The sequence below is a fragment of the Myxine glutinosa genome, chromosome 14 (genome assembly GCF_964187855.1).
Source record: "Myxine glutinosa chromosome 14, kmMyxGlut1.1, whole genome shotgun sequence".
In the NCBI taxonomy this organism is placed as follows: domain Eukaryota; kingdom Metazoa; phylum Chordata; class Myxini; order Myxiniformes; family Myxinidae; genus Myxine; species Myxine glutinosa.
The window spans coordinates 48,149,311-48,170,218 of NC_136274.1; the positions used below are offsets into that span (position 1 = coordinate 48,149,311).

General features: G+C 47.3%; 1 protein-coding gene across 2 annotated transcripts in view; it reads left to right on the forward strand.

The window, feature by feature from the left end:
• The window catches only part of LOC137439699 (uncharacterized), a 52,802-nt gene extending 37,376 nt beyond the window's left edge, over positions 1 to 15,426 (forward strand). For both annotated transcript variants that reach the window (XM_068135714.2, XM_078768053.1), the window contains exons 3-4: positions 12,532 to 12,672; positions 12,803 to 15,426. In XM_068135714.2, the coding sequence (XP_067991815.2) occupies positions 12,532 to 12,672; positions 12,803 to 14,301 (1,640 nt within the window). In that variant the 3' untranslated portion in view covers positions 14,302 to 15,426. The remainder of the gene's footprint in view (positions 1 to 12,531; positions 12,673 to 12,802) is intronic.
• The last annotated feature ends 5,482 nt before the right edge of the window (positions 15,427 to 20,908 follow it).

The window sequence follows — 20,908 nt, forward strand, 5'->3', positions numbered from 1 at the left end:
GATGGTAGCCGCGTATGAGGTCCACCTTCGAGAAGAAGGACCTGCCCGCCAAACGGGCGGAAAAGTCCTGAATGTGGGGGACGGGGTAGCGGTCGGGAGTCGTGGCGTCATTGAGACGGCGATAGTCCCCGCACGGTCGCCATCCCCCGCCGGGCTTCGGCACGATGTGCAGCGGCGACGCCCAAGCGCTCTCTGAGCGCCGAACGATGCCGAGTCGCTCCAGGGTAGCGAACGCCACTTTTGCCACCGCCAGCTTCGTCGGCTCGAGGCGGCGTGCCCGGGCGTAGACCGGTGGCCCGACGGTGGGGATGTGATGGGCCACCCCGTGCTTGACGGCCCCTGCCGAGAAGGTGGGCCGCGTGAGGGCCGGGAAGCCGGCGAGGAGGCAGGTGAATGCGTCCGCTGCCGGAAGCGTACAGACCAACGTGGCCGGAACCGAATCGTTCGGCAAGCCGCTTGGCAAGCCGCTCGTTGAGCTGGGCAACGCACAAGCGAGCGAGCTGAACGTCTCGGCCTGGACAAGCCGTCTGCGCTTGACGTCGACCAGGAGCCCATTAGCGCACAGGAAGTCCGCGCCAAGCAGTGCCATGGGCACGTCGGCGGTGACGAACGTCCATCGGAAAACCTGCCCTCCAAACCGCAGAGAGAGGCAGCGTTTTCCGTACGTACGGATGGGCGTCCCGTTCGCGGCAAGCAGCGCGGGGCCCCCACCCGCGGCGTGCTTGTCTGACGTGCCGGCGGGAATGACACTCACCTGCGCTCCCATGTCGCACAGGTAACGGCGCCCGGAGAAGGTGTCCGTTATGAACAGCAGGCTGCTCGAACGGCCGGCGCTCATCGCCACTATTGAGCGCCGGCCCGGGCGTTTCCCGACCCGTTGAAGGAGCACGGCGGATGACACCGCCGAGCTTCGTGGCCGAACTTGGCGTGGAACCAGCACCAGGTGGTGGAGCTGGAGGAGCGCGGCTGGCTCCGCCAGGCCGGTGGAGTTGGCGGGTTTCCCCGCGGTGGCGGTTTTCGCCGCGGCGGTGGGCGGGGCGTGGCGGCGTTCACGAGGTGCGTATCAGCATGCTGCTGAACATCAGCGTGCTGTAGAAGCTGATGCTGTGGAACATGCTGCTGAACATCAGCGTCGAGGGCCGTGACGGCCACGCCGACGCCCGCCCGCGTGTCCGAAGCGGCGAAGTACCTGTCCGCCTCGGCTGCCAATGCTCGGGGTTCCGTTAGCTCGGTCCCGGCCAACGCGAGGCGAACCTGCGCTGGAAGTTGGTGCCGGAAAAGCGCCCGGAATAGCGAACCGGGGGCTTCGTCGCCCAACAGTGACAGCATATGGTCCATTCGGACCGACGGGCGCGTCTCACCGAGCTCGGGGAGATCCAGGAGGCGGTCGGCCCGTGCGTCGTCCGTGAGGCCGAACGTGGCTAAGAGTAGCCGCTTGAGTGCCTCGTACTTGTGGCCGTCCGGTGGGTGGCGAAGGACGGACACAACTCGAGCGGCCGTGCTGGGCCCGAGGGAGGCGACGACATGGCAGTAGCGCAGGGGTCGTCGTTGGTGAGGCGCCGAAGCTGAAATTGGGCTTCGGCTTGAACGAACCAGACTTCGGCCTGGGCCTCCCAAAATTCGGGAAGTTTAATCGCCGTTGCCTTGTCGTTGGCCATTGCAATGGCGTCGTGTTCGGAAGGATCGCTACGGCAGATCCAACGTCGAGGGTCACCAGTAAAGCGCGGCGTTACGCGCGCTGCTTGTGAGCAAGGAGGAAGCGGACAAGCGGTAACATATAAACGTCTTTATTGTAAGAGCACACTGTAACCCTGAACTGCTCCGGGCTGGTCGCCCGGTGTATCCATGAGGCCACGCCTACCCCTCGGGCGTGGCCACCGCCCACTTGGTGCGTGGAATGATGTCACCACGCCAGTGGGCTTTTGTGTCCGCCACAGTACAATATAATAATTAAATATACTACAAATTAATGTTGCTAGGAATCGGTGGTTGCTAGGATACAGCAGCATGCCAAAAACCGTTATAAATGACAGTTTGAACATTCGAAGTACAGTTTGATAGAAATGTAGATGCTGGTTGGTCATGGTCATGCTGGTTGGTCGATTGATGTATTTAAGGGTAAGATGTGAATGATTTAATGATATTATCATATTATAGAGTGTGTAAGGAAAGTTATAAATATATGATAACACATTAAATCCTATTGCGAGTAAAGTTGGAATAAGTGATGTTGCATTGATGGGTTGACTGACTGCCTGGACGCAACTGAGGTTGTGGATCTACTGATGTACCATCTATTGATGTGGATCCATGATCGAGGTTGTGGATCCGCCGTTTGGAGAGGTCCTGGGCTGAAAGGATTGAAACCTCGAGGAAGAACGGTGCCCAGATGATGATCCATGCAGTCGGGAAACTAGTCAGTTGCTTACGGGTTAACGTTCTTGCTTTAGGTGGAGAAACTATGTTTGAGGTTTACAATTTAAATAAAGTTGACTATGGGATGTTGTGAAATTAACATCATTTACAACAATCCTTTAAATTATTTAAGTTTAGGAACAACCGATACTGTTCAATTAATTGTGTGTGTGTGTGTGTGTGTGTGTGTGTGTGTGTGTGTGTGTGTGTGTGTGTGTGTGTGTGTGTGTGTGTGTGTGTGTGTGTGTGTGTGTGTGTGCCGTTTTGTCTCCTTATCTTACATCGGCCCTTCCCCCAAGGGGAGCACTAGGGACTAGAAATGCCCAGTTGTCATTATCTGAAGGTTTACACAAACGAGTTGTGATCATATTCATATGGCTCGTCATGTACACGATTCGTGATATTTCTTAATTTGTTCAATTTTACATACAGGCACTAATATTTACTCAACATATTGTTATGTTTGTGGGGTAGGGGTGAAATACCGTACTGGAGATAGGAATGTATAGTTTAGCATGGACTATGTGATGCGAAGAAGAAGAACCCTAGATGCACATAAGCAGGGTAAACGTTGAGCTTAAGGGTGTTTCCATGTTTCCATGGTTTTTGTGTTGAGTTAGATCGGGCGTGAGGATAATTCCCAGTATGTACTCCCCCCCTGTGATTTTTTTTTTTCCCCCTTCCGTTTTATTTCTTCTAAAACGGACCACCATTACAACAACCATAATCGCCGACAGTACCCAGGACATTGCGATCGGCAAGTAAACCCCTCCCAGCCGAACATTCCTGAAGGATGGCTGGACTCTGCCTTGAAGGATCGTAACTGGCAGGCCACGCCCTGAGCTTTGTCATTGGGCGTCAAACAGGCCGTGGAGCCGCGCCCCGAAGGGGATAATTGGGCGTGGAGATGGGATGATGTAATGGGATGTCAAGATTGGTTGAGTGTGATGACAGTGAGGGAAAAAGGTGGGTGCGTCCGTCCCTCTCGCTTGCTCTCTCTGGTGCTGGCTTTGTGGCAGGCAGTCGCGTTTTCCTGTGTGCGTTTGAGGAGAATTGTTCGGAGCTCAGAAACCTTGCAGCGTTGGAGCCAGTGGTGTCGTTTTGACTTGGTGCTCTTCAAGGGAGCTGAGGACCGGGTTGTGCTGGCTGCGCCGGGATCGAGCGGGGGGACGTTTGGCTGTCTGCTGCACGGCTCGGTGTGCTGGCGTGATTAACCGGGGCCATTGTTTGGGCGGTCCTCTCGGTGATCGAACCCACCAAAATGCTCGCCGAGACCAGAGCTGAGTGTCCAAAAAAAAGGGGGATTTTAGTTTTATTTTTCCTTTATCGTTCTGCCTGTTTTCGTGTCTGAGTGGAGAGCCCTCAAATTAGTATTTAGTTTTTTACTTCAACATTCATTTTTACATCATTGCTTTATTTAATTAAATTCTTCATTGTCTGGCATTTTATTTGTTGTGTGTGTTTATTTGTTCTGTGGATTTCAGATTCAACCCCGTGTAGTTCCGTCTGGGGTAAGCACCTTGGTTTTCCTTCACCCACGCACGACGGACTGACCGCCAAATTTTCGGATTATTCGCCTCGGAGTTGAAGCATCGTTCGGCTATCTGCCGCCCGTGATCTTAATCACCGGCGACACGACAATATACACAGATGGTACCAAATTGTAGATAATCATGCCCCCTGTGCATATTAATCCCATATATCATGATAATCCAGTTTTCCACCCTTCAGGAAACCAAACCCAAGTTTCACTTTCTAAGTTGTGAAGTTTTCTTGTTCTAAAAGTAAAGTTTTGTTTCGAGGGCTCTTTTGAGGATCGTCACTGAGCCCCGAACAGCTTCCAACTGCAGTTTGTTTGTAATATTCCCAGGGATGTTTCCATGAGTTTTCTGGAACTGGAATGTTGACACTTTAGTAAATGGGTTAGTGGATTACTCCACATTTCTTGTTGGTTATTTGGGTGTTGCCAAAACAGCATTTTTTTCCGTTGGTTGTTTGCTCATATAGTTGTGGTCTTTCCCCAAATGGTGCAATCTCATCTCTACTTATTTTGTTTGCCATCTCTTTTTCCATTCTTCACTGTTCCTCATCATCCTTGTACTCCTTCTCTCCTTCACCTCCCTGTTCCCTTCTGTCCTTCTTTGTGTTATCATCTGCTGGTGTCATTGTCATCCCATTCAATTTTGTTGTTTTCACTCGGTCCACGATTGTAAGTTCGGTCTGTTTCCCTTCCCCATTAGGGTGGTTCTTTGTGTCCTCCACCTCTGTCTCACCATGTTTTTGCCGCTGGGTCCCCAGTGACGCTCCGCATTGCAATTCATTGCGCAGTCCCTCCCCATGCCATTGTGACCACTTTTCCACCTCTCCTCTGTCCATCCCTGGTGAGCGCATGGCTCGCACCCTCCTCATTTCTTCTGCTTATCTTCTGGCCTTCACCGTTATCTCTGATTTTATTTTAGGATTTATGTGCCGTTGACAGAACTTTTTCGAATTTTTTGGATGGCAGTCTATGCTCTGGTGGTCAATCTGGTCTTCAGCTGGTCCAGTAATGTGGCTCCTCTACTGGCCATCCCCCACTGTTGATGTCTTGAATAGACGTTACAGTTGTAAATGGACTCCTTTTCCTTCATGCTCCAAGGTTACTTTTCTTGAGTTTTGTTTTTGAGATGGGTAGCACCTCCACAGCCTCTTGACTTGGTGCAAATCTCTATCCAATTGTGAGTTGGTCTTTCTTACCACTAGAGGAGGTGCAGACTTCATTCTTTGGAGTGGGCTCGGTGCCGCCGCACAGACTAACACAAATGGTCTGTGTCCCATAATTAATTTATTTTATTTTCCTTTATTTCCAACACACATTTAGTTTGTCAAAGGCTCTTACCTACCCCCAGCCCTTCCCCCACCCTCCTTCGCCCCATCGGAAGTAGCTTCTCACCTCGGGGATCCCCGAGCTGGTGACTCGACATGACGTTTGTCGATCGCTTCTCTGCATGACATTCCTCCGAGGCTGCATGCAGCACGCAATCAACTGGAAGGCCTTCTTTGGCTTCGCAGACCTCCAAGCCTGTTTTGTCTGTCAGCGAAGTGTTTTTCCTTGCCGTTCTCAGCATTTCCTTCCCAGCGAGGTCTTCCTCATATCCTCTGGAGACGGAAACACTCTCGGAGCATCGACTTGGTGGGGCTGGGAGGATGGGGGTATGTGGGCCTGCAATCCACATGTGCCTCATATCGGGATTCATCTTTGCTCCTTGATTATTCTCGCTCCCCTCTCAATTTTTTTTTTTTGTATACAAGATCGAGGCTTGTGTAAGAGCTAACATTAATCGCACAAAAAACAAACGGACACATAAAACATATAATAAAGGGAGCGGGAGACAAGATGGGGGAGAGGGGGAAGCACACAAGTACAACATTTGAGAGCAGGGACATGGGGAGATCTGTGGGAGGGAGAGGGCTTGGGGGGGGGGGGAGGAGGCGTGGGAAGGGGGGTGGAGGTGGGGTGGGAGAGGTATAAAACACATGGACACTGCTAGGACTTCCAGGAAAGAAGTCTGTATTTCAAAAAAGTGGATCTGGGGTGAATTAACGGGGGTAGAAAAGATCAAGATTTTGGATGGGGGAAGATAAGAGATGGTGGTGAACAGCTGTTTTGAAGACCTGGAGGGAGGAGTGGGATTGAATAGAGTGTGGGAGTTTGTTCCAGAGGTGGGAGAAAAGAGGAATGAAAGAGTGAAGGTGAGGTGAGCAGAGAGTCTTGATTTAGGCAGTTTCACCAGAAGAGTGTTGCTGGCAAATCTTGTGTCCTGAAATAATATTTGGGGGACAGAGCACAGACAGAGCAGGGGGAGCTAGGCTGGAGAGGAGTCGGGAAAAGAAAGAAAGACACCAACCTGCCTGCGATGAAGAGAGTGAAAGGCACTCAGAATCAGCTTCATCGCGGGAGACACCAATGATTCGAAAAGCTTTGGTTTCTACAACGTGAAGCTGAGCTGGTTGTGAGGCAGGAGCACCAGCCCAGTCAGAAAGAGCAATACTCCATCAAGTTGTGGATGAAACCTTTTAATGTGGTGAGAATCTCAGTAATGCCGAGAAAGGACATCGCATGATGGAGGATGTCCAGTCGGCGATTGGCTTTGGAGGCCAGCTTGGAAATATGGTTTCCCCAGGAAGGATCATGGCAGATAGTGAGATCCAAAAGCTTGAGTGGCAGAGGGTTTTCCAGACGGTCTTAATGAAGAGAAAGTGAAGGTGTGAGATTTGTCAGGATTGAATGACATGTTCAACTTGTTTGACCAGTTTGTGATTTTATCTGGTCTGCAGAGAGTGAAGAGGCTGCTGCCTGCTGATCTCAGGGTTGAGATATGGAGTGGCAGAGAGTGGAGTCATCAGCAAAAAGATAGAGAGGATTTTCCAGAGAGTTGGTTAGATCATTCATGAAGACCAGGAAAAGCACACTGCCTTGAGGAACTGCAGCCTGGACCAGAAGGGAGATGAGAGAATTCCATTCTGAGGAAGTCCGCAAGCCATGCGTGGAGATTTCCATAGATAGCATAAGAGGATAGTTTGCTGAGCAGGGCGAGGTGCCCGAATGTACTGAAGGCACGAACTATGTCAAGAGAGACGGCTCTGATTTCCTGTTTAGTATTGAGGACTTCCATCCATTGTTGAGACAGCAGAAGTAGTATGTCCAGATTAGAGTGGCCCAGTCTGAATCCAAAATGATGATCAGAGATTATGCCATTGGAGAAGAGGAAGGATATCACAAGCGATGATGGATTCCATGACCTTGCTGATTATTGGGAGCAGGCTGATTGGTCTGTAGTTGTAAGGATATGTTTTTGCACCTTTTTGTGTAAAGTGGTCATGTTGGATGATTTCCAAGCAGATTGCAGATGACCTTGAGCAAAAGAAAGGGCGAAGACAACAGAGAGAGAGAGTGTGTGATAGAGCGGCAGAGCAGGGTTTTAGGTTGCAGAATCAGAGTCGAGGTTTGACAGAAACTTCTCCACCTTGAAGGGAGAGAAGGACACAATCCAGGAGCAGCTTGGTATGACTGGGTAAGGTGGGTACAGAGAGAGATGGGTTTGGGACAATATTTTGAGGCAAAACAGAGTTGAGGCATTTAGCTTTTTCACGTGGTGTTTCACGTCATGCAGTGTCAGGTGTTTCACGTCCATTTGAAGTAAGGGAGGGGGTGGAAGGGGAACAAACACCAGAAACAGATTTGACCAGACGCCACCAGGATTTGGAGGAGGGAGAGAGGTTGGAGAGTTCAGTTTTGAGAGTAGAGAGATATTGTTTCCTGGCTCTCCTCTGAGGGTAGACACACACTTGTGACAAAATTGTACACTGGAAATTTTGAGAATTTTTTAACGCCAGTAAATTCCAGATTTTTTTTGGATGAATTTTACAATCTTTCTTTTATTTAAATTGAATTAAATACTTTGTTACGGATTCGGCCCTTCCGTGGTGGTGGTTTTCATCCACGTGAAACATTTCTGGTTAGGTATTATTATTCTTATCGGGGTTGGAAGGAAACGGCGATTATTGTCGTTTAAAGGAAATGGTTATTGTGATTAAAAGGTTAAAAGCGCTCATGGTAAAAATGAAACAGGAAATCGGATCGTGCACCGGAAGACGTCGAGCGAAGAAGAAGAGGTCGTGAGGCAAAGGTCGGGGAAGACGTGTGGCGAAGCTCCGTACCTAGCGTGGTCGAGCGTACATCGCGAGTGAACTTTGAGTCCTTGAAAGGAATATCGTGCGATATGTGTTATCGCCGGGATATTGAGGAACCTGCATAGTCAGGTATCGGCATTGAGGTTCCGGAGAATCCTTGCCTAGAGGCTCCGGCTCGAGTGAGAGCCGTCCGCCATTCTGCCCCGCACGCTGCGTCCACCGAAGAAGGTTTTGGTACGCGGCAACTTTTCTCATCCTCCGGCCGTCTGCCGGGGATGCGTGTGTGCGAAAGCGGCGTTTGAAGGTTACACGGCGGTTCGCTGATTGAACGGCGAACGTGTACGTCGGCGCGCGTCTTTCGGGATTTTCCATTCTACCGCGTGTTTGCTGGGTGTTGGACCACGTGACTTCTGTGCCGCTTCGACCGCCTACGCCTCGATTGATCTTGATTGGACATTGTTCCCACGATCGCTGGAGCGAATCAACTTCGCCTTTGAGAGTTATATAGACATTGGGGAGTGCCGTGAGTTTGAGATAAGTACTAGATAAGATGGTACCATCTTAAGATTTTGATTGTCTGGATTTGCTATCGTTATTGGTGATGTTATTCCTGTGTGATTTTTAATATATTATTGGTTTGTTTATAACCATTGGTGTGGTTTCCTTATTGATTTCGACACGGAATAATATATATTTTTCTGCCGTGGCTCTTCCCGGGGTTTGGAGGTATACCGAGACCAGAAGGTCAGGGAGGAGCACGTAACAACTTGAACACTGTTTACCTTCTTGGTGAGAGAACTGTGAGGTGCGAGAACAAATCGCCACCTTGATACTTCCAATAACCGATGGTTTTGCAGTACTTGGACATGTTAAATCGGGTGGTGAATCACGGTGATTTAAAAGACTGCTTCAATAGCGCTTAACATCCGGAATTTTTCTTTTTAACAATCTTTTACTTCATCATTATATTATGTCTGTGGGGTAGTGATATGTAGAGTCAGGTAGATTTGTGTTGGTATCGTGCTCTGGATGTCGGGTAAGAACCATCACCATGTAATAAGTCCTGTTTAGCCGAATGTCGGAGTAAGGTGTATCTTCGTCCCCATCATGAGGGGGCGGGCCATGTTAACCAGCTTGGGGGACAAGGATAAATGATCCCTTGTATGTCTTACCCTATGACCTATGTGATCTATCCTTTGGCTCTTTTTGCACTGCCCATAGTACTAGTGAGAAATGCCCATTAATTGCACTAAATAATAACCATAAAACCAACCGGAAGCCAGTTCTGAACACTGCCATTGGGGACGCACCAGCTACATCGCAACGAAAGACGGGCAGGCCGAAGACACGTCCCAAGGAGCCGTGATTGGCCAGGGCGGAGGAAGAAGCAACTTGCTATGGGGCGGGAGTCGACTGATGGGAAGGCCAGGGTAAGAAGGGACTCTTGATTGGCCATGGCGGAGCAAGAAGCTACCTGCTGATTGGTGGAAGGAAGGCCGAGGAGGACGCAGAGCACCGATTGGCGAGGACCACCGATGATGTCAGGGGCGAGCAAGAAGCGGCGCGCTGATTGGTGGAGAAGCGCTGATGACGTCACAACCCGACGTTAAAAGAACTCGAGGACCGACATTCTCTCTCTTGCTTTCTGACCTGCTTCAATAGGGAATTCCGACTCCAGAGATCCCCCCCCCCCCCCCCCCCACCCCGAGCTGATCAGAGCTAACTGCACAATAAACCACACACCATTATTTTCTTCCTGTGTCTGTGTTATAAGTCTGGTGTGAAGGATCCTATAGGAATTTAGTTTTACCGTCACCTTTTCTTATCGGCATTTCTTTTAATAAATCCTTTCATTATTTTCTGTACATTTACAGTGCATTCAGAAAGTATTCAGACCCCTTCACTTTTTTCACATTTTGTTATGTTGCAGCCTTATGCTGAAATCGTTTAAATTCATTTTTCCCCTCATCAATCTACACTCAATACCCCATAATGACAGACAAAATAGGATTTTAGAAAGTTTTGCAAATTTATTAAAAAGAATAAACTGAAATATCACATTGACATAAGTATTCAGACCCGTTGCTATGACGCTTGAAATTTAGCTCAGGTGCCTCCCATTTCTCTTGATCATCTTTGAGATGATGATTCATTGGAATCTCCTGCGATGTAGTCAACGCCGAGGGCCTTTCACTCACTCACCGCAGGCAGGTTGGTGGTCTTTCTGTCTTCTACCGACTCCTCTCCGGCCTTGCTCCCCCAGCTCTCTCTGTGCTCTGTCCCCCCAATATTCCTTCAGGTCGCACAAGATCTGCCTGCAACCCTCTCATGGTTAAACTGCCAAAGTCTAGGCTCTCTGCTCACCTTCACTCTTTCATTCCCCTTTTCTCCTGCCTCTGGAACAAACTCCCCCACTCCCTTCAATCCCACTCCTCCCTCCAGGTCTTTAAAACAGCTGTTCACCACCATCTCTTATCGTCCCCCATCGAAAACCTTGATCTTTTCTACCCCCGGTAATTCACCCCAGAGTCCTTGCAGTGTTCATATGTTTTAATCCTCTCCCACCTCCCCCCAAGTCCTCCCGATGTCCCTGCTCTCAAATGTTGTGTTTGTGTCCTTCCCCCTCTTCCCCCTCTCTTTTGTGTCCTTCCCCCTCTCTCCTCATCTTGTCTGCCGCTCCCCTTGTTTTTTGTGTTTTGTGTGTCGGTTTGTCTTTTTGTGTGATTAATGTTAGCTCTTTCACGAGCCTCGATCTTGTATACAAAAAAAAAAGAAAAAAAAAAAAAGAAGATGTTTCTACACCTTGATTGGAGTCTACCTGTGGTAAATTCAATTGATTGGACATGATTTGGAAAGGCACACACCTCTCTATATTTATATAGAGACCTTATAAGGTCTCACAGCTGACAATGCATATCAGAGCAAAAATCAAGCCATGATTTCGAAGGAACTGCCTGCAGAGCTCATAGACAGGATTGTGAGGAACAGATCTGGGGAAGCCCACAAAAAAATTTCTGCTGCATTGAAGGTTCCCAAGAGCACAGTGGCCTCCATAATTTAAATGGAAGAAGTTTGGAACAACCAGGACTCTTCCTAGAGCTGGCCGCCCGGCCAAACTGAGCAATCGGGGGAGAAGGGCCTTGGTAAGAGATCCTGTGTGGAGATGGGAGAAACTTCCAGAAGGACAACCATCACTGCAACACTCCACCGATCTGGGCTTTATGGCAGAGTGGCCAGACGGAAGCCTCTCCTCAGTGAAAGACACATGAAAGCCCGCTTGGAGTTTGCAAAAAAGCACCTAAAGGACTCTCAGACTGTGAGAAACAAGATTCTGTGGGCTGATGAAACCAAGATTGAACTGTTTGGCCTCAATTCTAAGCATCATGTCGAGGAAACCAGGCACCGCTCATCACCTGCCCAATACCATCCCAACGGTGAAGCATGGTGGTGGCAGCATCATGCTGTGGGGGTGTTTTTCAGCAGCAGGGACTGGGGGACTGGTCAAGGTTGAGGGAACAATGAATGGAGTAAAGTACAGAGATATCCTTAATGAAAACCTGAAACGGAGCGCTCAGGACCTCAGACTGGACCGAAGGTTCACCTTCCAACAGGATATTGACCCGAAGCACACAGCCAAGACAATGCAGGAGTGGCTTAGGGACAACTCTGTGAAGGTCCTTGAGTGGCCCAGCCAGAGCCCTGACTTGAATGCAATCGAACATCTCTGGAGAGACCTGAAAATGGCTGTCCACCAACGGTCCCCATCCAACCTGGCAGAGCTTGAGAGGATCTGCAGAGAAGAATGGCAGAAAATCCCCAAATCCAGGTGTGCAAAGCTTGTCGTTGTCATACCCAAGAAGACTCGAGGCTGTAATCGCTGCCAAAGGTGCTTCAACTAAGTACTGAGTTAAGGGTCTGAATACTTATGTCAATGTGATATTTCAGTTTTTTCTTTTTCATAAGTTTGCAAAACTTTCTAAAATCCTGTTTTCTCTTTGTCATTATGGGGTATTGAGGTTAGATTGATGAGGACAAAAATGAATTTAAACGATTTCAGCATCAGGCTGCAACATAACAAAATGTGAAAAAAGTGAAGGGGTCTGAATACTTTCTGAATGCATTGTATAAACCCGGTTTTTGTTTGAGTTTATTTTCCACAGGTTTGAGACTGCCTGGTGGGATCGCTCAGGTAAGCGCTTCAGCTTGCTCTTCTGCTTTCTTCCTCCCGCGCATACATAGTGAAATCCGCTATTTGAACTGAACGCCTTGGAGTTAAAGCTGGCTTTGGCTATCCGTGACTCTCCTGGTATTAACAAAGGGGAGCCACACGGCAATATTTAAGTTGAAGTATACATTCCATTATGACGTAACATGTTCTATGAACTCTCGAGATGGTTCTCAATCTCATTTCCCTGCAAAAGACTGCTGCTGATTTGTACACAGGTGATGTCTATCCTGTATATTTGGATGGCAGACAACACGACAATGATTCTTCTGTCACAGAAGATTCAAAATGTGCTTCTGCAAAGGAAGGTTCAGATTATATTCATGTGACAAACGGAATTGTTTCCTGTTATGCAACTGGTGAGTGGAAACGTAAACAAATTACCATACAATCTTTTGTGTGGAGAAAATATATAATTTTTGGAAATGTGTCAAATATTTTGCATCTTGATTTTGAAAAAAAAAAAAGTTGTGTTTTTTGTTTCTGTAGAACAATCCAGAAGTAATATGGGACAAAGAAGGTCCAGTCGCAGCTTGACAGTGAGGAAGAAGCCTTTTTTGAAGAAACAAACACGAGATCAAGACTCGCTTCCTATAAAATACAAGTGCATGTCTGGGCCTCGCAACACCAATAATTATATAAAATTAAACAAACACAAACGGGTTCGAGAAATGCGAATACCTTTTAAGTGTAATGTGTGCAGAATGGATTTTACTTCAATCAGTGACATCAAAATACACATGAGGATACACACTGGAAAACTCCCCCATAAGTGCTCTGTCTATGATAAAGGATTTTTGACAAAAGGCAATTTGAGTAAACATACGAAGATCCATACAGGAGAGCGACCCCACAAATGCTCGATATGTGATAAAGGTTTCTGTCAAAAAGGTGATTTGAAAAAACATATGAAGATCCATACAGGAGAGCGACCCCACAAATGCTCGATATGTGATAAAGATTTCTCTCACAAAGGCAATTTGAAATTACATATGATGATCCATACAGGAGAGCGACCCCACAAATGCTCGATATGTGATAAAGGTTTCTGTCAAAAAAGTGATTTGAAAAAACATATGAGGTTCCATACAGGAGAACGACCCCACAAATGCTCGATATGTGATAAAGGTTTCTGTCAAAAAGGTGATTTGAAATTACATATGATGATCCATACAGGAGAGCGATCCCACAAATGCTCGATATGTGATAAAGGTTTCTGTCAAAAAGGTGATTTGAAAAAACATATGAAGATCCATACAGGAGAGCGACCCCACAAATGCTCGATATGTGATAAAGGTTTCTCTCACAAAGGCAATTTGAAATTACATATGATGATCCATACAGGAGAGCGACCCCACAAATGCTCGATATGTGATAAAGGTTTCTCTCACAAAGGCAATTTGAAATTACATATGATGATCCATACAGGAGAGCGACCCCACAAATGCTCGATATGTGATAAAGGTTTCTCTCACAAAGGCTATTTGAAATTACATATGATGATCCATACAGGAGAGCAACCTCACAAATGCTCGATATGTGATAAAGGTTTCTCTCACAAAGGCTATTTGAAATTACATATGATGATCCATACAGGAGAGCGACCCCACAAATGCTCGATATGTGATAAAGGTTTCTGTCAAAAAGGTGATTTGAAAAAACATATGAGGATCCATACAGGAGAGCGACCCCACAAATGCTCGATATGTGATAAAGATTTCTCTCGAAAAAACAATTTGAAATTACATCTGAGGATCCATAGAGGAGAGTGTCCTCACAAATGCTCGATATGTGATAAAGGTTTCTCTCTAAACAATAATTTGAAATTACATATGATTATCCATACAGGAGAGCAACCTCACAAATGCTCGATATGTGATAAAGGTTTCTCTCGAAAAGGCCATTTGAAAAAACATGATTATCCATACAGGAGAGCGACCGCACAAATGCTCGATGTGACGAAGGTTTCTCTCAAAAAGTCCATTTGAAATTACATATGAGGATCCATACAGGAGAGCTGAAATACCAGGATATGAAAAATGAGGTTAAGAGGATTTCGAAATTGAAGAAACCGGAAATTGTACCAGTGATAGTTGGAGCAACAGGGAATCCTGATGATTAAGAAAACCCTAACTGAGTACTTAAAAAGCATTCCAGGGAATATCACGACAAACAAACTACAGGAGGTTCAGTGAGGGTTCTAAAACGAGCCCTTGGAACAAAGCTATGAGAATGAATTTTCACAAACTAATTCATGAATTATGATCCTTTACCAAAAAAGGAGGTGGAGGTTTTCAGTTCTGGGAGAACTTACTCCGGCCTCGTAAAACCCCCATATGGAGATAACAACCAACGAGAGTGTCCTTACAAATGTTCTATTTGTGACAAGGATTTTATTTCTAAACGGAGCTTGAACTTCCATAGTGCAACCAACGCTGGAGTGCTCGCATAAAAGGTGCTCTGACTGTGGGAAGAGTTTTGCTGATAACGGTTTGTTAAATTCACATAGCACCCAAACTGGGTTGTCATTGGTGCCAAATGACAACAAGAATCTCAAAATGCTAACCCCATCCATGTCCTCAAACTAAGTTTAAAGAAAATGACAGCTTTAAAAAAAAAAAGTAAAATTTATTGATTTGGTTCTCCATATTCTCATAATAGAGAAATGTTTTTTTTATAATTTATGCGAAAAACTCAACTGGTAACATAACTTAATCTCTCAATTTGATCTTGGATCTCATCATGCTTCTTTCAGGTCCTTCCTTGGGTTGCCAGTTTGTATATTAATTCTTGTCTGTCCTTGCCATGTATCCAGCCAAGTTCTATTTGAGTTTTTTTTGATTCTGACGAGTGTTTAGGAATTTTGTTTTCCATCTGATTTAGTTGTTTTCTTGTCCCTTTTTGGTTATGCTCAGATGGCATCTTTCCATGGCAGTTTGAACATCAATTTTTACTCAATCTTTGCTGTGGTCCATGTTTCATTGCCATGTGTGATGTGGGGAGAACACCCTTGTTGTAAAAGTGTTTATCAGAAGAAGACTCCTGCCTATGTTTTTCATGAAACTTGAATTTGTGAAGTGTTTCGCAATAAAGAGAGGTCCTCAAAACACAAATGCACTGTCTGTGTTATTGTGAATATGTAATGGCACATTATGATCAATTAATCAGTAAGTGGAGAGTTTGGAGTTGTCCATATCCCCACACGTAATCCTGATCAAACTGAGAGTTTTTCACCAAATCATTTGAAAGCCTTGTATGGCATTTACCATCATGGCATGACTGCACTTCATGCCATCACTGATTGCTGCCAAGCAGCTCGGTTAAATAGGAGTGGGTGGGGAAGTGGTGGAAGGCCACACAGCTGTTGCTACCACATTTTTCTCAACATCAATGGTAATGTATTGTTAATGGAGGGAATACCTTCAAACACAGACTTCCAAAGAAGAGAAGAGGGGAACGAACACCTTTTCCTCTCCACCCAAAAGGTTGTGATTCAAGTCGATGTGGCCACTGGCCAGGCCTGGCAGTAAGAATTATTCCAAAAACTAAAAAAAAAAAAATTAGAAAAACATGTCCTTGCAACTTCAGACCAATCAGCCTGCTCCCAATCAGCAAGGTCATGGAATCTATCATCACTTCTGACATTAAATCCTTACTCTTCTCCAATGGCTTGATCTTAGATCATCAATTTGGATTCAGACCAGGTCATTCTTCTCTGGACATGCTACTTCTGTTGTCTCAACAAAGGATGGAGGTCCTCAAAGCCAGACAGGAAATCAGAGCAGTCTCCCTATTTTTTTTGTATACTGAATCGAGGCTCGTGAAAGAGCTAACATTTATTTCACAAACAAATCAACCAGACAAACAAAATATATAAAAAGAGGGAGCAGAAGACAAGATGGGGAGAGAAGGGGAAGCACACAAACATAACATTTGAGAGCAGGGAGATGTGTGGGAGGGAGAGGGCTTGGGGGGAGGAGGAGTGGGGGAAGTATAAAACACAAGGACACCAAGGACTTCCAGGACAGTAGTTTGTATTTCAAAAAAGTGGAATTGGGGTGAAATTAGCGCGGGTAGAAAAAATCAAGGTTTTGGATGGGGGAAGATAAGAGATGGTGGTGAACAGCTGTTTTAAAGACCTGGAGGGTGGAGTGGGATTGAAGAGAGTGAGGGAGTTTGTTCCAGAGGCGGGAGAAAAGAGGAATGAAGGAGTGAAGGTGAGCAGAGAGTCTTGATTTTGGTAGTTTAACTATAAGAGGATTGCAGGCAGATCTTGTGCGACCTGTCGGAATATTTGGGGGACAGAGCCCAGAGAGAGCTGGGGGGGGGGGGCAAGGCCAGAGAGGAGTCGGTAGAAGACGGAAAGACCACCAACCTGCCTGCGGTGAGTGAGTGAAAGGCCCTTGGAGTTAGCTTCATCGCGAGAGATTCCAATGATTCTGAACGCTTTGGTTTCAACAGCGTGAAGACGAGCTAGGTGTGAGGCAGGAGCACCAGCCCAAGGGGAGAGCAGTATTCCATTGAGCTGCGGATGAAAGCCTTCTATGTGGTGAGGAGCTCAGGTGTGCCAAGGAAGGACCGCACGACGGAGGATGCCCAGTCGGCGACTGGCTTTGGAGGCCAGATTTGAAATGTGGTTTTCCCAGGAAAGATCATGGCAGATGGTGAGACCCAAAAGCTTGAGTGACAGAACTTCTTGGAGAGGATTATTCAGAAAGTGGATGGGAGGGTTGTCCAGTCGGTCTTTTCGGAGAGACATCGTAAGAGTGTGAGATTTGTCAGGATTGAAAGACATGTTCCACTTGTTTGCCCAGTCTGTGATTTTGTCCAGGTCGCAGAGAGTGAGGAGGCTGCAGAATGCCGATCTGAGGGATGAGGAATGGAGCGACAGAGAGTCGAGTCATCAGCAAAGAGTTAGAGAGGATTTTCAAGAGAATCAGAGAGATCATTGATGAAGACCAGAAAAAGCACAGGGCCCAGAACACTGCCTTGGGGAACTCCAGCCTGAACAGGAAGGGGAGATGAGAGAAACCCATTCAGGGCCACACGTTGACTACGACTAGAGAGGAAGTCCGCCAGCCATGCGTGGAGATTTCCATGGATACTAAAGGAGGAGAGTTTGGTGAGCAGAGTGGGGTGCCAGACCGTATCGAAGGCACGTGATATGTCAAGGGAGACAGCTCTAATTTCCTCTTTGGCATTGAGGACCTCCATCCATTGTTGAGAAAGCAGAAGCAGCATGTCCAGAGTAGAGTGACCAGGTCTGAAACCAAATTGATGATCAGAGATCAAGCCATTGGAGAAGAGGAAAGATTTCATATCTGAAGCAATGATGGATTCCATGACTTTGCTGATAATTGGGAGAAGGCTGATTGGTCTGTAGTTGCTAGGATCTGTTTTTGCACCTTTTTTGTGCAAAGCGGTGATGCTGGCTGATTTCCAAGCAGATGGAAGATAACCTTGAGCAAAAGAGAGGGTGAAGAGAACAGAGAGAGGGAGTGAAAGAGCGGAAGAACAGGATTTTAGGACCCATGGGCTGATGCCGTCAGGTCCAGTTGCAGAATCAGAGTTGAGGGTTGACAGAAACTTTTCCACCTTGTCAGGAGGAAAGGACACAGAGTCCAGGAGCAGCTGGGTACGACTGGGTATGGTGGGTACAGAGAGGGATGGGTTTGGGACACAAGATTTAGATGCAAACACAGAGTTGAGGCATTCAGCTTTTTCACGTGCTGAGTCAGCCGTGTCGCCGTTTGAGGTGAGGGAGGGAATGGAGGGGGAACAAACACCAGAAACAGATTTGACCAGACGCCATCAGGATTTGGAAGAGGGAGACAGATAAATGAGTTCGGTCTTGAGAACGGAGAGATATTGTTTCCTGGCTCTCGTGAGGATGGACACACACTTGTTTCGGGCTTTGTGAAAGGAAAAGAGATTTCCTTCCGTTGGATTTGCTTTCCAGGAGACGAATGCAAGTTGTTTCTGGGCAACAGCCTCACCACAAGATTCCGTGTACCATGGACGGGAGGAAGGGTATGACAACTGAAGACGAGATGGGATAAATCTGTGCATGAGAGAGAGCAATTTACTTTGGAAGAATTCCCAGGATGAGTTGATGTCAGAGGCGGAAGAGATGGGAGACCATTCCAGATGATTGATGGCTGCTTGAAGACCGTGCCAGTTGGCCTGAGTGAAATGCCAGACTAGCCGACGCTGAGGAGGCTCTTTGAGAATGGTCAGAGAGATGTCCACTTTAACAAGCACATGATCAGATGAGCCGATTGGAGCAGTAGAAGAGCAGCAGACATTTTCAGGGAAGTTAGTCATTACCAAGTCCAGAAGAGAAGATGCTCCGTTGACTGAGATCCGGGTCGGGAAATTGACAGATTGTGTCAGTCCCAGTGAGTCGCAGAAGTCCTTTGCTGAAGAGCCATGGCTGGTGAGAGAGGTACCCACACCCAGCCAACTGGCATGGTGACAATTGAAATCACCACGTATGAGGAAGAGAGAGTTGGGATGGGTAGATAGAAGTTGGTCCATATTATCAGACAGCGAGATGTAGATGGAGTCATCACTGTTTGGTGGACGGTACAACACACATATGAACTAGAACGGGCACTCGGTAGAGCGCATACCTTCGCCGCAGCTACTGTTCTGTACTTGGCATGGGAGTGTAGGGAACAGAACAGTGAACAGTTTGGTGCTGATTTCATGCAAATCGGATAAGAATTGACCGAGTTATGACAAAAAACGCACATTTTGCAAGGTCGTGACCCCCCTGACCTTTGACCCCCAACCGCTAACAAGGGTAATGTCTTCACTGGGTCATGTCGTATATCACAAGATCGGGCATTGAATTCTGAACATTTTGGCATTAGTTGCATGCCAATTGGATAAAAATTGACCGCGCTATGGTAAAAATACGATTTTGACCTTTTCGTGACCTTGACCTTGACCTTTGACCCGATTGCTCCCAAAATCTAATCAAATGTGTCCCGTATAATAACCAATCATCCCACCAAATTTCATGCAATTCGGTTGAATACTTTTTGAGTTATGCGAATAACATACACACACACACACACACAGACATACAAATAAATACACAGCGATCAAAATATAACCTTCCGCTTTTGCGAAGGTAACAAAAGGTGGGAGCGAAGGGGAAGCCGTAGCCAAAGGTATTCCTGGGGGTGAGGTGGAGAGAGGGCAGTGCAGGGCGAGTGAGGAAGAGAGTTTTGATAAAGATAGCAACCCCACCTCCAGGACGAGGCTCAGGTCTATCCTACCGGAGGAGGGAGTAACCTGGGAGAGATACCAAGGAATCAGAGACATCATGAAGGAGGAAAGTTTCTGTTAAGCAGATCACGTCTGGTTTGTCAGAAGCAACCTGGATGGAGAGATCAGTCAAGTTGGAGCGAAGGCCCCGGATGTTTGATGTCCATACCGTTAATGAAGAGGAAGGGGGAGCATCGGATACAGAACAGGGGGGGGGGGAGGGGTAGGGTAAGACGTGGAAGAGGAGGAAGAGGTAGGGAGAGCTGTTGAAGGTGTGTCACTGATTTCAGAATAGCTTGGAGAAAGGGAAGAAATGGGCGGACAAAAGGTTTGATGGTGATTGGGTGAGGCACAGTGAGGTGTTATTTGAGGAGGGGGAAGAGCGAGGCAGAAGGTTGGGGGAGATGAAGGTGAAAGTTGGAAGGGGGAAGAAGCGGGGAGGACGCTTTGAGGAGGAGGGGTGCGAGGGGAGTCTAGGAGGGGAGGAGCGAGGGAGTGTCTCAGAGGGGATGGGTGTGGGGGGAGTTTAGGAGGGAAGGGGCAAAGGGGGAGATTTGAAAGGGATGGGTGATGGGGAAGATTTGGAGGGGAGGGGAAAGGGGGTAGAATTGGAGGCGAGGGGTGATGGGGAAGTTTTGGAGGGGAGGGGTGATGGGGAAGTTTTGGAGGGAAGGGGTGATGGGGAAGATTTGGAGGGGAGGGGCAAGGGGGAAGATTTGAGAGGGATGGGTGATGGGGAAGATTTGGAGGGGAGGGGCAAGGGGGAATATTTGAAAGAGATGGGTGATGGGGAAGATTTGGAGGGGAGCGGCAAGGGGGTAGATTTCGGAGGGGAGGGGTGATGGGGAAGTTTTGGAGGTGTGGGTGATGGGGAAGTTTTGGAGGGAAGGGGTGATGTGGAAGATTTGGAGGGGAGGGGCAAGGGGGAAGATTTGAAAGGGATGGGTGATGGGGAAGATTTGGAGGGGAGGGACAAGGGGGAATATTTGAAAGAGATGGGTGATGGGGAAGATTTGGAGGGGAGGGGCAAGGGGGTAGATTTGGAGGGGAGGGGTGATGGGGAAGTTTTGGAGGGGAGGGGTGATGGGGAAGTTTTGGAGGGGAGGGGTGATGGGGAAGTTTTGGAGGGAAGGGGGTGATGGGGAAGATTTGGAGGGGAGGAGTGAGATTGGATTTTGAAAAGTGCACGATTAATGGGAAACGAACATTTATTGCAAAATGAGTGTCAAGAACATCAATTCAATTATGAGTCAATTTTGAGTGATAATTTGAGTTTTTCAATTTCCTTCAGTGGAAGGGCTTTTAATAAATCTGGAAGAA